This window comes from Corapipo altera, unplaced genomic scaffold (assembly GCF_003945725.1).
Source record: "Corapipo altera isolate COAL_440 unplaced genomic scaffold, ASM394572v1 53, whole genome shotgun sequence".
Classification (NCBI taxonomy): Eukaryota; Metazoa; Chordata; class Aves; order Passeriformes; family Pipridae; genus Corapipo; species Corapipo altera.
In genome coordinates this window covers 3,455,906-3,479,082 of record NW_020884900.1, presented here as the reverse complement: position 1 = coordinate 3,479,082, position 23,177 = coordinate 3,455,906, and the positions used below count along the sequence as shown (strand labels likewise).

At 38.6% G+C, this 23,177-nt stretch overlaps 1 protein-coding gene across 2 annotated transcripts in view; it reads right to left on the bottom strand.

The window, feature by feature from the left end:
- Positions 1-5,932: 5,932 nt before the first annotated feature.
- Positions 5,933-23,177, bottom strand: part of PARG (poly(ADP-ribose) glycohydrolase) — a 64,152-nt gene continuing 46,907 nt past the window's right edge. For both annotated transcript variants that reach the window (XM_027649436.1, XM_027649435.1), the window contains exons 14-18: positions 19,708-19,786; positions 18,832-18,940; positions 14,177-14,282; positions 10,094-10,222; positions 5,933-9,455 (exon numbers count right to left, since the gene is read on the bottom strand). In XM_027649436.1, coding sequence (XP_027505237.1) covers positions 9,286-9,455; positions 10,094-10,222; positions 14,177-14,282; positions 18,832-18,940; positions 19,708-19,786 — 593 coding nt within the window. In that variant the 3' untranslated portion in view covers positions 5,933-9,285. The remainder of the gene's footprint in view (positions 9,456-10,093; positions 10,223-14,176; positions 14,283-18,831; positions 18,941-19,707; positions 19,787-23,177) is intronic.

Genomic DNA, 23,177 nt, shown 5'->3' with positions numbered 1-23,177 from the left:
TCATTCTTTCTCTCAGTCCACTTCAGAGAATTTCCCCCACCCGGGGACGTTCCATATGCTCATTTTTTGAAAGGCTTTAACATACCAAACTACCAAATACATTATGATACTTGGGCCACTGGCTGCTGCTTGTGTTATATCTCAGCCCTTCAGAAATACTAGGGCAGCAGAGAATGCCTGGCACTACTTGTTGTTTCAAGACGTTCATTTTGATCCATACATTGCTGTGTGTGCCACCAAGTAAAACATTGGCCAAGTATCGCTAGAGATCAGAATCTGAAGTTGGATTTAACTTAAGTCATAGCTCTGTCAGGTCATTGCCACAGAAATCTTGAGAACAGCAAATCCTTACCCTGCTCATTTAAGTATATAAATGCCTTATTTTGATCACAGATTAAACAGTTTCCATGGGTACAATTTTACACTGGACTGTAGCAAAACCCAATCTCCAAGTAATTTATTAACATTTGGAGGCTCTCTGAAGGTCACATGTAATCAAGATTGGAGGTAAAAAGAGGAGGATGCTTGTTTAAAGCAAACAGAAATCTTATTAGCCTTGAAATCCTTCAAACTACTGGGGCCAAAAGCTTTCCTAGCAGACAAAAGAGGTTCTTGCTGTCAGTCAGGGTAACAAAACCCTTCCAAAACTGACATGCAGAAGGTGCAGGTTCATCTGAGTGTTTCCAGCTCACATGCAAACAACTGGGAAACAATTTCAGACTTCAAAAACTTTAAAACAAAACCAAGCAAAAAAGTCAGTCAAAAGATTCAGAGCCAGAGACGCTGAAGTCATATGACTTTAGGAGGTACTTAGTTGTCATTAGAAACATCTAGTCCTCATGATTGCTCACAATCAAATGGCCCAGTTTCAGACAAGAAAAAAAAAGGTGCTTCGAATCTGTTGCATTTTAAATTCAGTCTTTTGGGTTTGGCTGCCTAGTTTTTGTGTTTGTGGAATTGGCAGAATGAGGGGGGGTGTGCACTCAATCAGTCAGTAGGTCTCTTTTTTTCATCTGAATGCTCAGGAAATTGTCATCACCAACAGTAAAGTCTCAATGCCACTTAGCTGAGATTTACAATGTGGATGAATTAGAAGCCTCCTTTTCTCAAAGTTGCAGTATGTTCAATCCTTGTCCAGAAGACACCGATTTTTTTTTTTTTAACTTTTCTTGTCAAAATACAAGTTTTGATTTTCCACAGAATGTAACATCAAACATCCTTTCATTCCTGACCCACATTTGCCGCAGGTCATGTAATTATGAATGAAAATGCCACTTTGTTTATATGAGTTCTATTTATGACAGAGATTAAGTTGTGAAATTTGTACTCCTGGCATCTTATTAATACTGCTCTGCTGTAAAATTCCTCAGGCAACAGGCGAAATAATGACTTAAAACTGCAATAAGATTACCTTACAATGCAGGCATTTTGGAGATAGAGTTAGGTCTGGATTTGAAAATACAATATTTTTAGGACCATGTCCTTTATATAAAAGGGTACAAAACACAATTACCTTAATTTATTTTCATGACATTTTGGTTTAGATCCAATCAATTCCTAGTACATTAAGGAAAATTTTGTCATTATTCATTAACAGGATTTAGCTATTCACAGCAATTTTCTAAGCCTTTAATTCTGAAAAGGTAAGTCTTCAAATCTTGGCAAAATTAACTTCATGCCATGATTAAACACTTTGATCTATACAATATCTTTATTGCATCTGGTGTGCCAAGATGCTTTGATAAATGAAAAAATGAGCAAATTCAGCACTTCCCATCAACTTCCAGCTGAAAGGTGGTGTACATGTGCAGAGGAGCCAAATCCTCATTATCACAAGGCCATGCAAGAGGATTCTTCCGAAGTATCTCTAAAGCAGTTGACATAAACTACATCTAAATCTTAAGTGGACACAATTAATTGATTGATTTAACTTCCCTTTGAAATAGAAGAAAACAAAACGTCTTTCTGCTTAGTTATAATCCACACTAATGTCATAGTTCAGGATCATGAACTTTCCTAAGTGTCCCTTTGTGGGTAACACCTGATGTTGAAATAGCACAATAGAATAATTCAACAAATATGTTCCCTTTGTGAATGGAGCAGGTTAAACTCCAGGGACAAGATCTATAATACTGTGCTTTTCACCCTGGTCAGTCCTGCAAGGCCAACAGTGCCAGAGGGGACACCCTGCCATATCTACACAGGGATACAGTTACTCACTTGCCTGGTTATTCAAGATCACAAAAGAGGACACCATTAACATGGGAAGACACACAACCCTGTGGAAATATTTAACTGAAAAACTACTTTCTGGTGTTCCAGGTACACAAAACAAAATGACTTGACCTAACCAGGCAGCCTGCAGAAAATTTTCCATGTTTTTCTTATTCCCAATTCTAAAGTTGCAAGATTTAAGTTTGTAATTTCCCCATGGAGTTCCAAAACAAAAGTGACTTACCCAGACACGCTCAGAGCTCACGTTGCTATTTTCAAAGAAACCTCACCTTTCTTTCCCTCCCCTGTAAGCAAAGCAGTGTCAGTGTCCAGTCAGGACAGTCTTTCACAAATGAAAAACATTAATCTAACAGGCACCCAAGGGAACTCATACAGGTTTCTCCTTGGACACCAACACATGGGAGATGGCAACTCAGCAAATGGAACACAGAAACAAAAACCAGTTGCCTCTCTAAAGAGTTTTCTGCCCTCTTTGCAAAGACCTGCAAACTTGAAAACTAAAGGCTAATTGGGAACGTACATCCATGCCCCTCTTATAGTTGGTCTTGATGCCAATTTCTGAGAGAATCCAAGCATCATGTTTAGAGAGCATGACTAGAGCAGACTCCTGTGATAAATGTGAAAACATTGAAGTTTACCCCTGATTCTGTCTTTGCTTTCCTGGTTTGCTCTGTTTTTTAATAGGTACACTGGATGTAGCAGTTTCTAATAGTAATTTCTGAGAATAAATATAACTGTTTCCAACAAATAATTTTCTGTCTCCACCAAGTGAGTGTAGAAGGGTGAAAGCACTGTCTTTGAGCAAGAAGTCTCCTAGCACACTCCTCCACCTCGAAAAGATGTCAGATGCTCAGCAGCCATTACAGAGCACATCCAGGCAGGATTCACAGAGGTTTAATTCCTCACATACTTCAGACATTGTTCCCAGTGTAAACTGTAGTTTACACAAAAGCTCACAAACATTGTATTTCCAGGTAAAAACACCCTTAATGCCTGTAACCTTTAGCTAAGGTCAGACATTTAAAAAAAGTGATGACACAGGGATGTATTAAAACAAACAGTTTGCAATTTGACATTAGTACCTTCCTACAAAAATAGCCTGGGAAGGAAATTTCATTATTTGCATAGAGACAGTGACTAGATGCTAACACATATAACATGTCTTCCATCCAAGTTGGTAGTGTCACATGTGGCACTACATTCTTGTCTCTTGTTCTGTTAACTCTAAACATGGACTTTAAAAACAAATCTGCCTCACTGGTCTTTTGCCTCCTTCTTATTTAGCAAATGCAGTTTTTATCTGTGCAGAATCTCACTTCGATAACTAATAGGAAGCAGCTACAGTAGGTATAAAAATTCCAATAATTTGCAGAAGGCATCTCTTTAAAAACAAACAAACAAACAAAAAGGTGCTACTGAACTGGGCCTTCCAAGTGAAAATAAGGGAGCAGGGAAGACAAAGCATCTATGGGAAGTTCTGTACAGAGTAAGTAGGTTCTTACCTGCGTGTTACATGAATTCTCCAAGAGAAGATTTACACAAACCAACAGTTAACACTTGGGTAGAAGGAGGAGTTGAGGCTTTTCAGTAATCTTTACCCAATCAGGCAAGCTCTTGCCATTTTACACCCAAAAAAGAAATCCCCTCATTGCAGAGTATTCCATTACTCTGCAAATTTGAACATCACAGTGGTCCTCTTAGATACTCAACAATGAAAGAAAAAAGGGCAAAAAATCTCACATTTTTAGTATCACCTGTTTAAAATACCAGTAATAAATAAAGAAAAAACACAGGAAAAAACCAGCACAAAAACCTGTCTTTTTCTTGTTGTTTGGCAGATCAGTTTTGCAAAGGATTTTCAGTGCAATCCACCTGATTTAGAGGATTGACGTGTTTGAACTCCTGAGCAAGCACAGCCAGGTTGTAAAGACAGTGCAATCTCTCTCTCTCTCCTCCTCTCTAGTGCTCAGGTTCCCCTGTGCCCTGCTTTGCAGATTTACAGCAGCTGATTAACAACAATATTAATGATCCACACTCCCTGTCGCCCACGGCAGCTTCTTTAATCCCCTGCAATGCATCTGCAGGCACAGCAGAGCACACACACACACATACCCACCATCTAGTGTGACACAGCATTGCCAAGAGGACTTGGAACACACCAGTGCTTCCCTTAACTGCAGACCAAGTGCCACTTACCAGAAGCGTGCAGTGAAGCCCCGGCTGACAGCTCAGCTAAGCAGGAATTGATGGCATTGCTGTAATGGAGTTATCAGTGACAGATACCTCCTATGCAGCTTCCAGGTCACACTCACTTAAGCAATGATAAATGAGCATGAAACACTGTTAGCACAAAACAAGATCATAAATACTCAATTCTGAGCTAAAAAAACCTAACAGCTTCAGACAGCTGTAGCATCTTGCAGTTTCTACGATTTTATGGATGTTCTCACTCCTGTCACGAATGTACCACAAAAAAAGTGAAAGATGACTTTATGCAGATATTAAAAAACAAAAAGAACCCCAGTCATCCTCCCAGAGCAAACATTGCATCACCCCACACTGACTAACTCACAGTTACCTCAGTGACCCTGACAGAGTTTTTAACAGCTTTAGGAATCCCAAGGTCTGGCATCCATCTGTCCATCCTTCTGCCATATAACGCTGCTCAGGCTGAGAGGATGCAGAATGTTTAGGATGTAAACGTCATAAGTGTGAAATTCAGTTGTCTGGGACTCCTCTATCCAAACTGACATAGGTGGGAAAACAGTGGGAAAAAATGGGAAAAGCACATGGTGAAGCAAATTGTGCTTTATTCGCAGGGATATCTTCCCAGGCTCCAGTTGCTTTTAAGAACTAATACAGTGTATTCCTGAAGGTGTTTGCTGATTACAGTGAGATCAGTGACAGCTGGGGACAGGAGAGACTGGCAGCTGCTTTTGCACTGCAGCAGCAGAGTGTGAGCACCTTCTGCCTCCCCCCACCTGGGGTTTACAAGGTACAACACGAAGGGCATCGACCCTTCTCCCTACCCAGCCCACACAATCAGAGCCCTGCCATCCCCAGCTCATCCTGCTCTCGGCCAGACACTGCTCATGGAGAATGGCATCCATGTACGACGGACTAAATCCTTCAGTATTAACACTGCAAACTTAATAACCACAGCTGCATATAAAACCTGGAGCAATCATACAATATTTTTATCCTAATTTTCTACAATGCTAAAAAAATGAATTCCTTACTGGCTTAAAACAAGATTTTTGAAAAGCAGTTTGAAATCTCATTTAGGAGGATTTCAGCCCCACTCTTACAAACCCTATGAACACTTATGCAACATGTTTATTATTTACACTTTTTAGGGGTTTATTTGCTTTTGTTTAGTGACATTTCCTTCATGAAGTTCAAAGAGTATTCCCAACACTTGCTTGCTTACCTAAAGCCTGGGAACCAACATCAAAATGTCTGCATATGTCCATACACATGGATGAAACCACACCCTCCCAATTTACAGTAGCTAATTCCCTTTTACAGTGCTGCACAGATGGAAGCAACCACTCTACTGTACAGTAGGAATAAACTTCTCAGCTATGTTTAATGTGTCAACTTACTGCTAAAACTAACTGTAGTGCTGTGCCATGTGTGTTCAAATGTGCTGGAATTTCTCTGTCCTGGAAAGGAAAAATCACAAAACCTTGCTTCAGTCAGAATTTTTTAATCATATTCCTACAAAATTATGTAAACATTAGCATACATATCCAGAAAAATCAATATAATATAATGGTGCATAAACTGTAAGTTTAGAAGACTGTCAGGAACACTTGAACAGTTTATAAATTAATATATACAGTATTGGGTACTCTTCATCAGATAAGAAAACCTCAAAACTGAGCCATTTAGGTGCAAGAGCCGTAAAACAACAGAAGTGCTCCAACACCAAACTTGGCTACGAGGCAACATTGCAATCGACATGACTGCCTGTTGTAGTTCCACCATAAACATTCCATTTAGCCACTAAAAAGTATAAAACAAACGTTTTGGTAGGAAGTTTATTTTTATTGGAAATCATATAGCAAACATCCCTAAAGTAATAAAAAAACCCAAACCCGGAATACTCCATAAACAGGTTTCTGGAAGAGTGAAACTGAAGCTCTCTAGGCTGCACAAGGAGATCATCAGCATCTCCATTCCACTCTACTTCCAGCAGAGCACCAAAGGCCTCACTAAAAGAAAACATTTTGGGTAGTTTGTAAACAGAGAGTGGTGGGTGGAGGGAAAAAGAAAGATGCAGAGCACATATTGGGCTGACATGCAGCATTCTGGGCAGTTCAGCTTTTCCTGAATTAGAACATCATGAGAATGTAACATCATTGTTAACTTGCTGATTTTGGGCTATTTTGCTTAAAGAAAAAACAAACAAAACAACCCAAAAAAAACCAACCAAAAAACCCTCCAAAACCAACCAAAAAAAACCAACCAAACAAAAAAAACCCACAAAAAAACCACCAAAAAAACCCCCCTACTTAAAAAACCTCAACCCCAAAAAAACCCAAGAAAAATAAATTCTTCAGCCTGCCTGTGATAAAAGTCATATTCAAAGCATTCTTGCAATGTTGCCCTTTACAAGATCAGGAACACACCACAGAATGCAGGATATGTCACTCTTATTCAGACACCACATTAAATGAGTTACTTTCCTCTCCTCCTGTCCATACAAGCATAATTCATAAGGGAAAAAAAAACAAGTATGGTAAACATACCCTAATGAATGATCTCAAACAAAAGGCATTCTTCCCCATATTAGAAAACTCTCAGTATCACTGAAACTACAGACTGCATAAAAAGACTAGGATTATCAGGGAAGCACTTGACACTGCAAGAACTCTTTTAACTGAATTCCTCTAATATGATCATCGGAGAATCCTTCTGAAGTTAAATTCTTCTGTTTCTGGGGTTGAAGTAGAATTTTATTCCACCATATATGGTACATTTTTCATACATGACCAACCACTTCTTACAAAGAAAATTCATATTGCACTAACAAAAATGCATTTAGCTACAATAAAGGGAGGTCATATCTAGCCATCTAAAGCTTTTTGCTCTATTTTTTCCAGTTGTTTAGGAACAAATTCTGTTAATCTCTTCTTATAGGAAATCCTGAGTAGTAAGGTGAAGAAGGTTTGGCAGATAGCACCAGTTTTCCATCACTTGTCATAATTAACAGGGTACATTTATCATCAGCAATGCATCTAGAAGCACTATCCTAGTTTAACCTAAATGCCCAAATAAGATCCAATCAGCTAATAAAACACTGTTATTCCTATTACCAGAATCTGAGCCAACATTGAAACATCAGGAGGAAACGACTTCTGCTAAATCTGAGGACATATATTGCAAACACAGAAAGAAGCCTGAATTCTAGCACAAATCTCTTCCTTATAATGGACAGGGGTGGAGAAAATTACAGGAAGAACAGGAAAAAACCCTTAAACTGCTGTGTCCATCACCTTCCCCCACTTAGGCTTAATGCCAAGGCATAGAACTCTGAAGGTGTTTATAAACAACCCAAACTCTTCCCTATTGCTTCCCCCAGAGCAGCTCAGTGAGTGCTTTACTGTAAGCCAGACTGCCAACAGCTTCTGGCATTTAATTACCATGGTGTCTTTGAGGCTTGGAGAAGTTTTATCTGACATAAGTCAAAAGGATTCATTGATATTAGAGGCTTAGGTCACTACATTTCCTGCTGCAGTTTTACTTGTATTGCTGACTCGTAATAGCAACCATGACAGACCTGAAAATCTAACAAAGAGGAGGCTAAACTTAGGAATTTGGGCTTAATCCGAGCTTAAACTACTAAAAGACAAGTCTCACTGGATTGGCCCTGTATGTAGACCTGAAGAAGTTTCATCACAGATGTATCTGCAGTTTTGTGTAAACTATCAGTGTACTACAGCAGCACTAATTTGGTATTCACAGGTAGTAACAGCACAGTTTTTACACATCTGTCGCTGACTCTGCACTGTTACCATTCCCATGTCTAAAATGACACAGGTGCAAACTCCTAACAAGACCTCACATCCTTACCTGTAGCCTGCAGACTTTCCTCCCACTGATAGGTGATTTGTTTCCTCACTCATGTTATCCCATGGGGATCTTATACTCACATATATGCACACTGTGATAAAGGAGAACTGATATGACAACATAAACACAACTAACAGACCTTAATTCAAATATCACCAGCAGCACTGAACCTTGAGAAACTTCAAATAGACTAAGACCTTGTTCAATGTGGTAACAGATAGCACCACCAAAATGGTATTGAACAGTTTCACATGAAAATGTTTCCCTCTGCTTTGGTCACATTTCTCATTTTCCCACTCTCCCGTACTTGGTTTTTTCTCTACTTCTTCATGCTCACCTTATGCCTGATTTGATAGAGACCACACAGTTGTGAAATGCATTATAGCTCCTCCAGAATCTTTAAATTTTTAACCATTTATTAAAAAAATAGATTAAACCCAGGACATTTTAAGTTAAACGAACGAAAACTTTGGTAAGAACACTGATGGCACCGTGGTAGTCTTAAGGATTATGACAATTTTCAGCAAGAACAATCATTACAGCACTTCTCTCTGACATCATCCCAGAGCTCCATGGCTGCCTGCACTCCAGCTCTGAGTCTGTGTAAGGAATCTACATAAGAGTTCTGAAAAATAAAGGCAAAGGAGTACAGGGAAATATTCTAAAGTCTTTCAGCAATCTCTTGAGTGAAATACACATGTACCAAAATATTCTACTTAACAAGGTATAACACAATCCAGACTTACCAAAGAAATTTTTCTGTACACACATGAACAAGATTTTCATGTATGAAACCAAACAAAGAAATCTAGTTTCTCAAAGGTGTTTGTAGTTTTTTTGTTTGAATGTTATACATAACTACCAATGCAGTAAATATAGATTGAGTTAAGCCAGCTCATTCATTATGTCCAGCATTTCACACAATATACCAGTGGGAGGAGATAAACATTATTCTGATCAGATACATTTATTTTAATCTTCAAAGCACAACCCTTTTTCTTCTTCATCATCATCATCAGTAGAATCTGCATAGGACTCAATGGTGTTGTATATGAAAGAGTACAGCTTGACATCTGGTCCTGAAGTGGAACAGTTTCTGCATTCTTCATTGTAGTATCTCAGCAACAACCTATAAATGTCCCCTTAAAAAAAACAAAACAAAAAAGAAATAATTAAAAAAACACGTAAGAACATGCCATATGAGCAATGCATGATTGCAAATGAAGGTTAGCAATGCACATGCACACAGACATAGTGGCTAGGAATGTCTCTCTCAATGAGCAGTGGTAGAGGAGGCAGACAGCCATGTAATGGGAATGTGACTGCTTTAGGTTGTTCAGAACAGAGGATGGGCTCCCTCAACTTCCTGCACCAGCTAGCCCAACACTGGGCTTGCATACACGTTACTTACAAATGTACTGCCAATTACACTGTAAGACAAATCTGTATCAGGAATGTGTAAGCAGATTTTTCCCTTTTTAAACCATTGCTGAGTTATATTAAAAGCTTTTGCAAACCTTCTACCTACGACATATATCTGTGTTTTCCAGATTCTACAGCTTAACTCCCAAGTGAATTAGAAAGAATTCCAGAAGTCTTCTAACAGATTACACTGTTGACCCTGAATCAGAAGAGTTCTCCATTCTGGAAACAGATAGAAATAAGCCAAGACCTATGTGCTTGTGTTCAGGACTTGATGACCATAATTCCTATTGGAAAATTTCTACTTACAGAGTTGGTTAAGTCTCTTTGTTTCAAGGATATATTTTTTTATGCTCACCAATAGTTTGGCCCTTCTCACAGAGAAAAGTATGCATGCTGTAAATATCCCGCATCAGCTCCACATCTCCAAAGGTAAAATAAACAATATCACGTCCAGCCTCAGCAGCTGCCAATATCTGTATTAAGGCTGAAACAACAAAAGAGATTATACACATAAATACAGGATCAAACCATTTGCTGAAGGGAAAAACACAGCCTAAGTTTACACCAAAGAATCACAGCACCCATCTCCAGGTGAACACTGCAAAGCAATCTGAACAACGGGTAGTTAAAATTAAGAATACTGGGCACTGCAGCTCAGATGCTGAAGTATTCTGCTAGTAACAACCACTCTTACTTTGCAGATAAACAATGTGCTTGAAACTCAGAGGGGTTTCTTCTGGTCTGTGCCAGGACTCAGCCACTAATTATCCAATAAATGCCTGTGGCAGCACAAGGCAACAGTGCCCCATCTCACATCCTAGTTTGAGCTGCTTGCATTGAGCCACAGACAGTGGGGTACAAACCATTTCCATGCTCTGTCACCTGTCAGAAGGAATGGAGCCAACCCTAGGTAAGCTATGCAAAGCAGGAGCTGACCCAGCTTTAGCTTCCCAGAGGAGATCTGTGGTTCTGCAGCCTCGTACTGTGCAATTTAAGGTGTCCACCACACCCATAACAGAGACAAGCAGCATGGAATACAATGGGCTCAGGCTGACCTGTAGGAAGTGAGTGCTGATGCTAAGAATGCAACTCATGTTATTTAACCTCCAGCTTTCTGTCACACTCACTGGACCAAGCTGCATCCCAAGTTTTGTCAATGTCAACATTACAATATAGATAAGACTCTGTTCTATATGGAAAAGAAAGAAAATGCTTCCTATTTTGGAAACAGGTTTTTGAAGATTCATCTTGAGGAATGATGTGGGGTCTTGATCAACAGTCCAGCTGAGCCAAGCTAATGACCCACTGCAACTGGAGAAAGTGGCTCTGGTCCACTTCTCACCCACCTCCTGACTTTTCTGCAGCTCTCAGGGACTCAATTGTCCCAATTCCATTTACTGGCAGAAAAGTTGTAGGAGTTGTATTCTGCTAGAACAGCAGCTGAATTGGCTGAGTGAAGGGTTTGCCAAGAGCCAGAGCTGAGGCAGGGGAGGGCCCCAGGCTACAGAGCCAAGAACCAGAAAGAGAAGAACAAGGAACCTCTCAGGTAGCACCAAACTTTCACCAACACAGGTCTTTCACCAACCAGTCCTGCGAGGCTGGAGTGTCACAGAGGCAAGTGATCAGTCACACCTTCATTCCAGGGAATGTTACAACAGTCCAAATAATGGACCCCAGCAACTATTTAATCTATTGCAGCTTGTCTTACTTCAGAGCCTACTGGTACAGTTCTGATATTAATTCTTTCCTTTTCTACCCAGTAAGTAGAGTTAATTAAAATGTGATTAATATTGTCTTTGTAAAGATTAATGCTAAATAAAACAGCATACATACTGCATTGCCACCTGCTAGTGGAAGCTAAATAGAAAGCTGTTCATAGCTAACAAATCTTTCACATTTTTAAACAGAGACCTAATAAAATACTGCATTCTTTAATCAAAAAAACCCTCTTGTAAACCCATTGCTAAAATTATAAATTACATGATTCACATGTGAAATTAATCTCAATCTGGGAATGATATTTTAATTAAACTACTGAACCAGCTGTGGATTTAGTAAAGCTTCAGTAGTTCTGCTTTTAAAGAGTCCAATTAACTGGCTTGCATAGGGGAACAGAACCTAATGAATACTATTATTCATTCCAAACAAACAATGCAGTTTCACTTTACAGAAGATATTAAAAATATCCTCCTGTTTATTTTGAATTGCTGTAAATCTTATGAAACTAGGACTAAAGTTTCTGTCAGGAATCAGACCTCTCAGTCTTCTGGACATTAATGATACACAACACCATGTGAAATTTCCATGCTACTGATACAGAGAGAAGCATCACAGGGAGAGCAGCAGAGCTGGACTCCCACTGCAGGCACAGCGATGCCACACTGGGGCCAACACCCGGCACTCGCTGCCCATGAGGCACATCCAGGACCCCAGAAATACCACAGCAGCACCTCAGCAGCATTTCCATGAGGCCAGAGGCCTGCTTTCCTCTCCTCCCACTAATCCTACAGAGGCCTTTTTAAAGCACCCTTCCTAGTGAACTTCATAAGCAAGAACAGCAATTCAGCTAAGGAGCACTTTCTCACAATCGACAGAAGTTAAATTTATGTATTTATGAGATGCCTCATCAGATCACTTCCTTTGCATTTTCAATAAAACAACACTTTTCCAGTGTTTAGACAGTTGCACAGAGCTCCAGCAGCTACTAATTGCTAAATTATCCTCTGGTTTCAAAAGCAAGACAAGATCTTCCAACTTCTCCCGATTATATAAACCTATTTTTTTCAGTATTGAAAGTCTTGAGTTTATACTGAAATTCTGTAGAAATTTCCCTAACTTAGCTGGAATCTGGCTTGTTTACATACCAGGTCTTTTTTATCAAGTCAGGTTATTTTTTTCCTCCCTTAAGAAGACTTAAGATTTTGCATCATTTGTGACCTTGAGTGAAACCATATTTTATACACAAGTGTGTTCCTTTAATTTGCAACTCAAAAAGATCATGATGAAATATCATAGTGCATTATGGCACTTATCCGGTTATATCCAATCGCATCAAATATTTTGGTGGTTCTGAAAGGCTCTGTTACAGATCCAGATATTAATTCTTAAAGGACAAGGGTGGATATTTGAGAATATAGATCAAAAAGTAACATTTTAAACTATGAAAACTATTTTGTCATTCCAATACACTATCAAGCCACTGTGGACAACAACAGCTATTTACTTGGACTCAGTGATGCAGTGAGCAACCCCTATTCTAAAAGACACATCTAGTGTTGAAAAAATAATGGGTTAAATCAGATGAGCCATAATTTTATCAGAAAGCCACACATTAAAAAAAATATACATGGGATATGAAAGTTGAGACCCAAGACAAAGACCTTATGCAAATTAAAGTGTTTATTAAACCTCCCTAACACAAACGAAATATGCTCAGATCCTGCAGTGAATACTGCCCCTGGTATTGACAACCTGCACTTGGCAGCCCATTTTATCTAATGGACATCAAAAAACAACTGTCAGGAAATCAATGAGCATTGAGAAAAAAATAGATGCTCAATGAATAAAACACATTAAGAAAGAAAGCTAATGAAGCTGGGAGCCTGATGATTGTTTGTCTCAATGTAGCTACTTAAAGCCATTCAGAAAAGAAAATTTTATACTCTCCAAATGTCTGGAAACAAGAAAAATGTAAATTTCTACTTAGGACTATATGAGTCAGGGTATCAATTTACATGTCAGGATCCATCAGTTCTTGACTTGATGGAAAAGGTCTTAAATGAATGTAGGCATGTGATATCTGCTGCATTATAAATACTCTAATTAAATATAAAAGAACATGAGAAAGTGAGTGATATAACAGGCAAGTCAGGAAAGAAAGAAGCATGTCTAAGTGACTGGAAACCTCTCTGGCATACAGCAATATATTAAGGAGCAAAACTAAACATTAAGGACTGCCAGCAAATTTGTGAAGCCTTGCAAATTACCAGGTACTTTAAACAGCTCTGCAGAGATATGAATTTCAGACATAATCTAAAAAGTCTGCTCCAGAAAGGCCAACTGATTTATATGACTGACAACTGCAATGAACATGTTCTTTTGAGAACTAAAACTGTGTATCCATGCTTTTGAAGGTTTCAGTGCTACAGGTCCCTCTAAACCCAGCATTTTACCATCACGTACTTACCTCACACTTTAAACTGAAAACACCACATAAAAGCAGTGTGCTTTTTTACTGTTTAAGGCCACATTACTCATGGCCTAAAGTTCAAAGCTAATGAACCAGTTCTATGGACATTTTAACTACTATTCCAATTCTTGGCTAAATTGTATTAATTAGAATAAAACCAAAAAATGTACTTGAACGAAAACATATGGCCAAGGATCAAAATCTCAGTTATTTGATTCTTTTGGACATAAGAAAATTTCCGCAATTTACCTTTTAATCGGGAGTCCCCTCCAAAGGCACCACATCCCCAGTTTCCTGTGGCTATTGCAGAGAGATGTTGAGGTGGAACATTGGGTCGAGAGAAGCCACAGTAGGCCTGCATGCAGACAAGAGGCAGAAGATGAATTTGATAGGCAGTCTGGTGCAACACTTTCAAACAGTAAGATGACAACAATAATCAGGATTGTCTTCTAGCAACGCCAAATTCAAACTACTTCAATATACCATTAGTCTTCCTTTAAATTTAAGATCAGTAACAAAAACATTTAAGGCAAGAAGAATTTTGCCTTACTTGGATCCAAGTTAAAAATTAAGATACAAGTGCTGAGTCCCAGGGATTTCACCCCAGCTACAGGAATCTTATCAGGATATCCAGAGCAGAGAACAACTAACAGTAGATGGTAGCATGTTTGTTGCTTTTTGGCCTGTTTAGATTACATAACAGCTGAACTGCTGTATCCAGTATCACCAAAATTCCTCAGAATTCAAAATAAAATACAAAATGAGGTCTAATGAAACAAATGAGGGTAGGAGGAGAAAGTGTGATATTCACTAATAAACCTGGAGTAAAGGCAGGTGCTTCCATGTACAGAAGAAAAGATAAATCTCTTTGGGAAGTTTTTCAACAGTACAAAAATGTATTGAGTTGGTACAATTGTCTAATATAGACTGAAGTACCCACAGTTTCACTCCAATCTGATCTAAGCTGCAAATTCAGACTTCTGCTATAATTCAGTTAAATTCAGCAGGGTGCCCTGATTCAGAGTTTACATAATGAGCACTTACACATCATCAGGTGCATGCAGCTCTTCCAAGTCAGAGCCATTAGCGTGATTAATGTCCAAAGCAAGTTTGCACCAAACTTGTGGGCCAAGCAAGCCAGTACACTGGCTGTGGGCACAATAATTCTTCAAATTCCATCCTCCCAGCTGGGAAATGGATTGATGTTGCAACAGGATGGCATTTTCTTTTCAGCTTTTACTTAATAGGCATGTGTTTCTCAAGTTACCAGGACACAGAGAACAAAACCTGTCTCGTCAGACACAATAAGTCATCAGCAAATACTTGGGAGGACTTCAGCAGCAATGAAGAAAAATATCTAAGTAAGTGATCCCATGTGATTTTTCATAGCAAACAAAGGACAAAGAAAACTCATCACTTTTTTTTTAAAGAGACAATGTATCAATATTTTAGATAAGTTTCACCTAGGAATGCAGGAATATGAAAGGTTTCTGTGCAGTTTTAAAGGAGTTACTTCCATATCAGAAGCAGAAAAGCTGTTACTTTTAAACTACATAAAAGAATCTGGGTTTAAGTTGTAACAACTTCTAAATAATATGAGAGAACATACACTTGAAGTTGTGTAATGCTTACAATTAGTTTGTTTTCATATAAAGCTGTTACATACAATTCTCACATTCAGCACCATTTGAAACATGTTCTGCATACCATAATTCTTAGGGAAGCACTTCTTGTCAAATATGAAGCTGCAACTTTTTTTTAATTGGGGATTATAAAAATAGTCTTAATGACATTTATGAGTGGGATTGCCAGTCCAGTTATAAGTCAGTTGTTCCCTAGGATTTGGAAAGCGAAACTTTAACTGGAGAAATCATTGCTAGCGAGAGTCTTTACTAGGCAATCATTTCAAGGGGTAGCAAGGATAGAACAGTGACATGTCTTACACACAGATCTGCAAACCTTCATGCTGAAATCAGATACAGTGATTCATTTTTTTCTTACTCTGAACAGCTGACTGCAGACATATTAATCTTGTTTTCTGGGTATGGGTTAAACCAAAAACAAGGGTCAGCCTCAGACATCTAACTTTTGAGGAAACTAACTGGGAATGAACATCTGGTTCTTTAAGACAAACGATCTTAGAGAAATCATGCACAGTTATAAGAAGATACACGTTTTAAGAAGAATCACCTGAGGTTGTTTTCAATAATTTCATAGTGTCCAACAAGATAACAGACAAACAAAAGAACTCCTGGATCCTGAGCTCTGTTTACTAACACTTGTATTTCAAAGCCTGTCTGCATATACTGGGGTATATGGGTCCTGATTTATTACCTTATACTAAAAATGCAGTTGCAGTTTATTCCATCAACTTGCTTTTACCCACAGAAAACTGTTAAGGTTAATATTAAATGAAATGGAAAACTCCACCACAGTACATGAAAAAAATATGTGAATAATTAAAATACTGAAGAAACTCCAATAAGCTTGATCAAATCTTTACTGTAATAAGCAGAGAATTAACTCAGGCTTAAAATTTTCTTTCAATACCAAATTAGTCCTCATAAAACAACATCAGCCAAACCAATACACTTTATAAAAGTTGCACTGATCTACCATAATTTATTTTAAAAATCCAAATTCACTCAATAAAACTAAAAACTGTAGGCAGATCATAAATTTGCTGATGTAGGTAATTTGAATTTTGTTCTAAGACATCAGTGAAATTTACAAAATGTACTTAACTGTCTTTTACAGGGCTAATTTCATTATCAACCACGAAGAAACAAGCTGATAAATGTTACTTTAGTCAAGATGCTAAGGTTTTACAACTAAATTAAATTAGTCCTTCAGCACTGTACATCATCTTGAAGGGGTGTATTACTCTTCTGGTTGAGAATCTGGGCAGCCTACTCCTATGTTTGAATTTGTTTAAAATACATCCTATGTTATTCTACACTCTGCTATACTACAGGAAGCAGGAGGCTTTAACACCTGCAGTACAGAGCCCTTATATTCAGCATCCAAGCTAAAGCAGATGCTGCATCTCTAAATGTAGAAGGACACCAAGGAGACTTCATCATTAGCACATTCTGAACCCAAACATAAGCACACTAATACAGCATAACTGAATTACCATTCTTGTACTCAACTGCTCAGTAAAAGCAGTGCTGTCATTGCTGTAACAGGCCTTTCACCACCTGTGCCTCACCCCAGCAAGGGCCTCGTTCCAGCCCAGCAGTATTTGTACCAGCTTAGAAGAATTTGCTACGTGAACTGGAGACTGATTCCAGATACAGCATGTTAGGAGATAAAATCTGTGTGTGGGATAACAGCAGAGGTCTTGAAAACATGGGCACAGGTTGAAAGCTAAGATCTTTTAATATAAACAGCTCTCTGATAGCCATTACTAGTCACTGAAAAAGTACAACCCCAAAACCTGGGAAAAGACTGCTTTAACTTCAACTAAAGAGCAGCAGTGAAACAAGAAAACCAAATAACAGGAAAATCTCAGCCATGCAAATGTTAAAGCACCTGCAATGGCTAGGGAAAGTAACCCAGTGTTTCCAAACATCATGCAGCACATAGTCCAGGGCAGAGACCAAGGGCTGGGAACCATCTCAAATATCTTCTTTAAGGACAAAATCCCCAAATAGGCAGAGGACAGGAAAAAACATGCCCACCACAGTTACAGCTTCCCTTGGCAAAGAGCTCTTCAGCCTGGCAACTTTGATGTCTGAGACTATCAAGGACCATCAAGGAAGTGCAGTTCTGTACACACACAGATAACTCAGGGCAAGGTCAAGGACTGACAACTTTGAATACACACTGATAATGATTAATAATTATTAGTAGGAAGTGTGCTGGTCTCGAATGTCAGTCTAGAAGTTTTGTTTAAAGGATTAAAACTGGCCTGATTTGTCAGGCTTCTGAACACTGTACGCTCTAACTGGCATGTATATCCAGCTGCAACCACCCTTACAGCTCTTGTGGAAATAAAGAATGGGGATTTATGAGCAGCTGGATCTGAAATCAAGAAGTCATCAACATATGAAAAGATAAACTCTCAAGTAATATGTCAATACCCCAAGAGCAGAGAAGAAAGGTGCAAGAAAAGGAAGTGGCACCACATCTATGAACTGTCACCATGTTAAAACATGAGGCACCTCCTTCTCCACCTTGACTGCACAGCTGAGTAGGATTCAGCAGAGCAAAGCACAGGAAAAGAACTTAATACCATAATTCTGAATCATAGAATGATTTGAGTTGGAAGGAACCTTGAAGATCATCTAGTTCTAACCCCCATGCCATGGGAAGGGATGACATTCAGTACATCAGGTTGTTCAGGGCCCCATCCTAGCTGGCCTTGAACACTCCCAGGGATGGGGCATCCACAGCTTCCAACCTGTTCTAGTGCTTCGCCACTCTCACAGTAAAAAATTTCTTCCTAATATCTAATCTAAACCTGCCCTCTTTCAGTTTAAAACCTTGTAGTGTCACTATCTCCCTGTATAAAAGGTCCTTCTCTCTCCTTTTTTTAAGCCCCCTTTAGGTACTGGAAGGATGAAATAAGCCTCTCTCTGAAGCCTTCTCTTCTCCATGCTGAAGAATGCCAACTCTCAGCCTGTCATTTAGAAGTAGGAAGGGAAGAGTCAACAAAACATATATGCAAGTTTCATTTATATTTCTAAAAGTATTTTATACCTTTGAATGGTGTTTCAAAGGACAAGAGTTATATTTGACCATCTTGTGTTTAACATTGGATAGCAAAACCCCGAAGTTCATCTTTTTTTTATATGAGAAACAACTAAGTAAGAACTTCCTTAGCTGAAGACAATAATACAAAAATATTTGAAAAGGTACTGTAAACATTAGACTGTAGGCTGATTTAAGAAGTTACTGGCCTTGTTGAGCTCTCTTCTAATTTTCTCTGGACCAAACTGATCAAGGAACCGTCTGAAGTGAAATGCATCTATAGCAACAATTTCAGTGTGGCGGCGTTGCCATTCATCCCTAAAATTGGAGGGGGAAGAAAAGTAGATGACATTAGTTGTTTAATATTGGCCATATAACCTGAACTCAAAATGAGTAGTTCTCTGCAAAGCTTCTCTGTTAGAAGTAGTTAAAAAGGTGAACTCCTAACAGACAATGGAGTGCTCTCTCTCTCTGTGGGTTGGGAAGGAAAGCAGCATCAGAAGTGAGACAGGTTGCACCACAAATTTGGGCATAAACATGAAACAAATCCAATTACACAGCACTGTTTATTAAGTACATCAGAACACTGCAAGGTCAGTGCCTCTCTGTCTTCCTTCAACATTTAAATGAGTATATTATGTATGTTTCTCTACCAAATGAATAATATTTTGTATACACTATGACAACATTGTTGGAGAAATAAATTCAAGAGCTCAGAGCTTTCTACTCAGATTCACGATATTAAATTTTATTTTGCCACACATGAACTGCACTGTTGCACCTGAGGTATCATTGTCAAGATTCTTGTGACATTACAATCCACAGTCCAGTCAGTATTTTAACAAAAATGTGGATTAAATACATACAACTATAAAAGATGTTGGTCTAAGAACCAACATATGGTCAGGTACCACTTGTTAGCATTAACATCTTATTATTAATATAACTTTCTTAACTTGTTTGCTCTACTGAAGAGAGCAGCATCAAGCAGTCAAATATTCTATCAAGGCAAATGCTAGGAAATACTTAAGAGCACCAAGGTATTAAATTTGTAACATTTACTTGTTCCTTCACTTAAACTTTACCTTGGAGTCTTATCTTCATGGCTTCTTGCCCACCGATAAGTTTCTGCATAGCCTGTATACTCACTGTACTGCTCAGTACCTGAAACAAATGATTTTCCAGATTACTTATAAAATAGGTACATATTTGTCTCACTTGGCGAAACTCTGATAGGAATCACTGCTTCTCCCAATGAACATGCAGCTCCCAGAAGCAATGGAAAATAGAGAACAAGATCTTCTTGTAAAGCTCCTTCCCCACAGGTGAGGAGTAGCATCCACCACAGAACACGACAAGTGCAGATCTACGTCTGCTGTCCAGCATATAGCAACAAGACAGTTTTCAACTTCACCACTCCCTAGTTCAATAGCTTCCCAATACACTGCCTGTCATCTTTAAAGTTTTATCAGCTAATATCTGGTTAACAAGAACTGTGATGGCATCTTGCCTTTCTTTTTTTGTTTTTGAGGTTACTTACTACCTGTAAACACAATGGTAACAGTCACTCTGCCATTAAAAATGTGGCAGCCTCACTTCAACACAATTTAGCAAACATCCAGGCTGACAGTTTAGGAAACATGAGAAGAAAAATACAAAGAAAAATGTATTTGGTGAGCTATATGTTTACACATTTTATTATTCTAACAAGTTTTATTTCTCTAACAAAATGAAATCCATACAGCTGAAGAAAACCCTGATGGTCAGAAACCAAACAGATTTCCAACATGCCAGTGTTACCCAAGTTGTTGCCCTACAGGCTCTTGAAGGCAACCTTACACAGCCATAAGCGGGACTGTTAAAAGCTTTGTCTCATTGCCCAATACATCTCTTTTTGTTTCGTTTACATTTGTTCAGCATCATTTGTGCACTATGGTTCCTGGCAGGAATTGTCAGATTTCACAGCAATTAATGGCACTGAATGGACTAAAGGCCACTGCTCTCAGCTGCAGTGGTCAGCACCACAAGCCACTGCTGTAAAACCACAAGGACCCAAGAAAACACGGTCTGGAACACACTTGGCTGCTCTTGAAAAGGTCCAACACCGTATCTTGTCAAGCATGAAGGGCTGTAAGAAAGCAGCTTATTAAGGCCACCAGAATTTCAGCTACTGTGCTCTGCTCTACCAACTCCTTTTGAATGGTTTATCCCAAGACCAAGAAGGAGCACATCTTAACTGAGAACAAGGATCATAACCTTTCTAAAAGGCTGCCTTTCGCCTCATTTTGTAGAGCTTCAGGATCTTGCTTCGAAACTTAGGGATTGCACAAACACTTCAAAGAAATACTCCTGAAGTAATGCCACAGAAAAATCACAACTTTTCCCCCAGTTCTGAGCTCACACCAGCTGAATTTGGAAGTAGGGACTGAAAAAGATAACTTGTTGGGAGAATTTCAGTTCTAACAGGTATAATTTGGCACAAGTTATAAACAGTAAGAACAGAACTGTTGAGCAACCCCTTAATTAGTGACACCAGCTATGCCTATAAATAGAACAAGAAAAAAATAGATTTTAGAAAGAAGTGAAAGCTGACAGCACAAGAAGTGAAAGCTGACAAGGGAATTTGAATGTTGGTCTTCAGTAGTCTCAAGCATAGGAAACAAGCTGTTAAAAACTGTTTAAAATTATGCATATCCTTCAAGACATTTTCCCCATTTATCCATAATTATTAATTTTAACTGCCAAGGCTTATCAGCGCTTCTTTAACTCATCTGCCCTATTATCCACTCATTATTTATTTAGATTTGTCTAGATGATTAATCATACTGAGGGCACACAAACCCCAATCCAGGCTATTTTGAGAAGTTGCTATGCAAAATGAGTGGGATGGTAAAAGATTCCTCAGTGAGAGTTCACTTCCTGATACAAAACCATCTCAAAACTGTGGATGACAGAGAATGCCCATGTATTCACACACATCCGTGCCCTCATACAAAGGACAACCACAAGTAGCTTCAATACTCAGAAATCAGCTTTCTAATTGAATTGCAGACTATCAACCTTCAGCAAGACTCTTCCTGACATACATAAAATTCAGTTTTACTGATATGCTTGGAAAAAGTGTCCGAGCATACAGCAAGAAAAGACAGACAAGGGAAGTATGGGACTTTTCTGAGAGCTCTCTCTAGAGGACAATCTAACAAAACTTCCAGCTTCAAGAAGGAAGCATTTCCTTTGGTGTCTAATGTGTGGAAAGAAAACACTAGGTTATCAAGATATTGTACCAGGATAGATTAAATGATAGTTAAAGTATTAAGCTGGCTTCTTCAATGTTCATTGTTTTCATTAATTTTTATGGAATTGTAGTGTCTGATGACAAAAGCACCAGGAAACAAACAAACAAGCAAACACACACACATTTATAAAAAAATCAATAGCAGAGAATCTCAAAGAAATCACACAAACTCTAAAGTCATGTTCCAGAAACCCAAAGTTAATGAAAATCAATGACTTTTCATAAGTGAAGCTCTGGAAATTTGTAAGACAAAAATGATTATTCAACTGGCAGCACTTTTGCCTCTGAACTACTGGGATATAAACTTTTGTTTCTGGGAGAACAGAAGCAGTATGGGATAAGCTGGATATCCTAATGTTTCTGCTGAATCTTTTTTCTTCCTATTAAAAACAATAAAGGGGTAAAAAAAGGCAAACCACAAATAATGCATAATAGCAGAGTTCCATCAGAACTTTAAAAAAAAGCTACAAAACCTAAAAAAAAGCCTACCTAAAGTCAAAAGAATCTCTATAAAAGTACCATTCAAAAACCTATACTTTGTGAAACTGGTAAAAGTTACAGCATTAGACAAAAAGTGAAACTGCCAAGTGTTGGTGTTTAAGGGATCTCATCAACCTAGAAAGATTTGCAACTACTACTAACAATAAACAGACCTTTCTCAGACTGCAGAGTCTAGCTTTACATTTGCATATGACTTGTATAGTATTATAGTGTTTCCAGAGATTGGGAAAAACTCCACTATAGTGTTCCTCTAGTATTTCTTATGAGCTAGAGATTTTACCTCTGGAGAGGCAGTTCTACTAGCACTGAATAAAAAGTAGATGTGAAAATTGCAAGAGTATAGTTTTGTAGTCACCAACATAAAGGCACATTTAGTGTCAAAAGTGAGGGGAAGGTCCTTCTCTCCCTTTCAGTCAATTCTTCCAATCCTTATCTTGCACCACCTTAAGTCTTCTGGCTCTCCTGACACTGGCACGATCAGCCTGCTAAATCCAGCTGAAAAACAATTTTCCCCTGAGTAAATTTTCAGCTGAACCAATTATCTGATCTCATTTGCTGCCTGGGTAATGTGGTCAGAAGCCTCTAAAAATGCATTGCTAAGATGTGGTCCAGACTGGCCATCTGCAGATTCAAAGCAAACATGGAACACAGTTTCATTGCTCTTAATGCCTGCCTGAGTATATGTGAGCTCAAACAGGGGAAAAACAGAATGAAAAAGAAATCTGAATGAAAACCACTCACATTCATTTACAGCTCTGC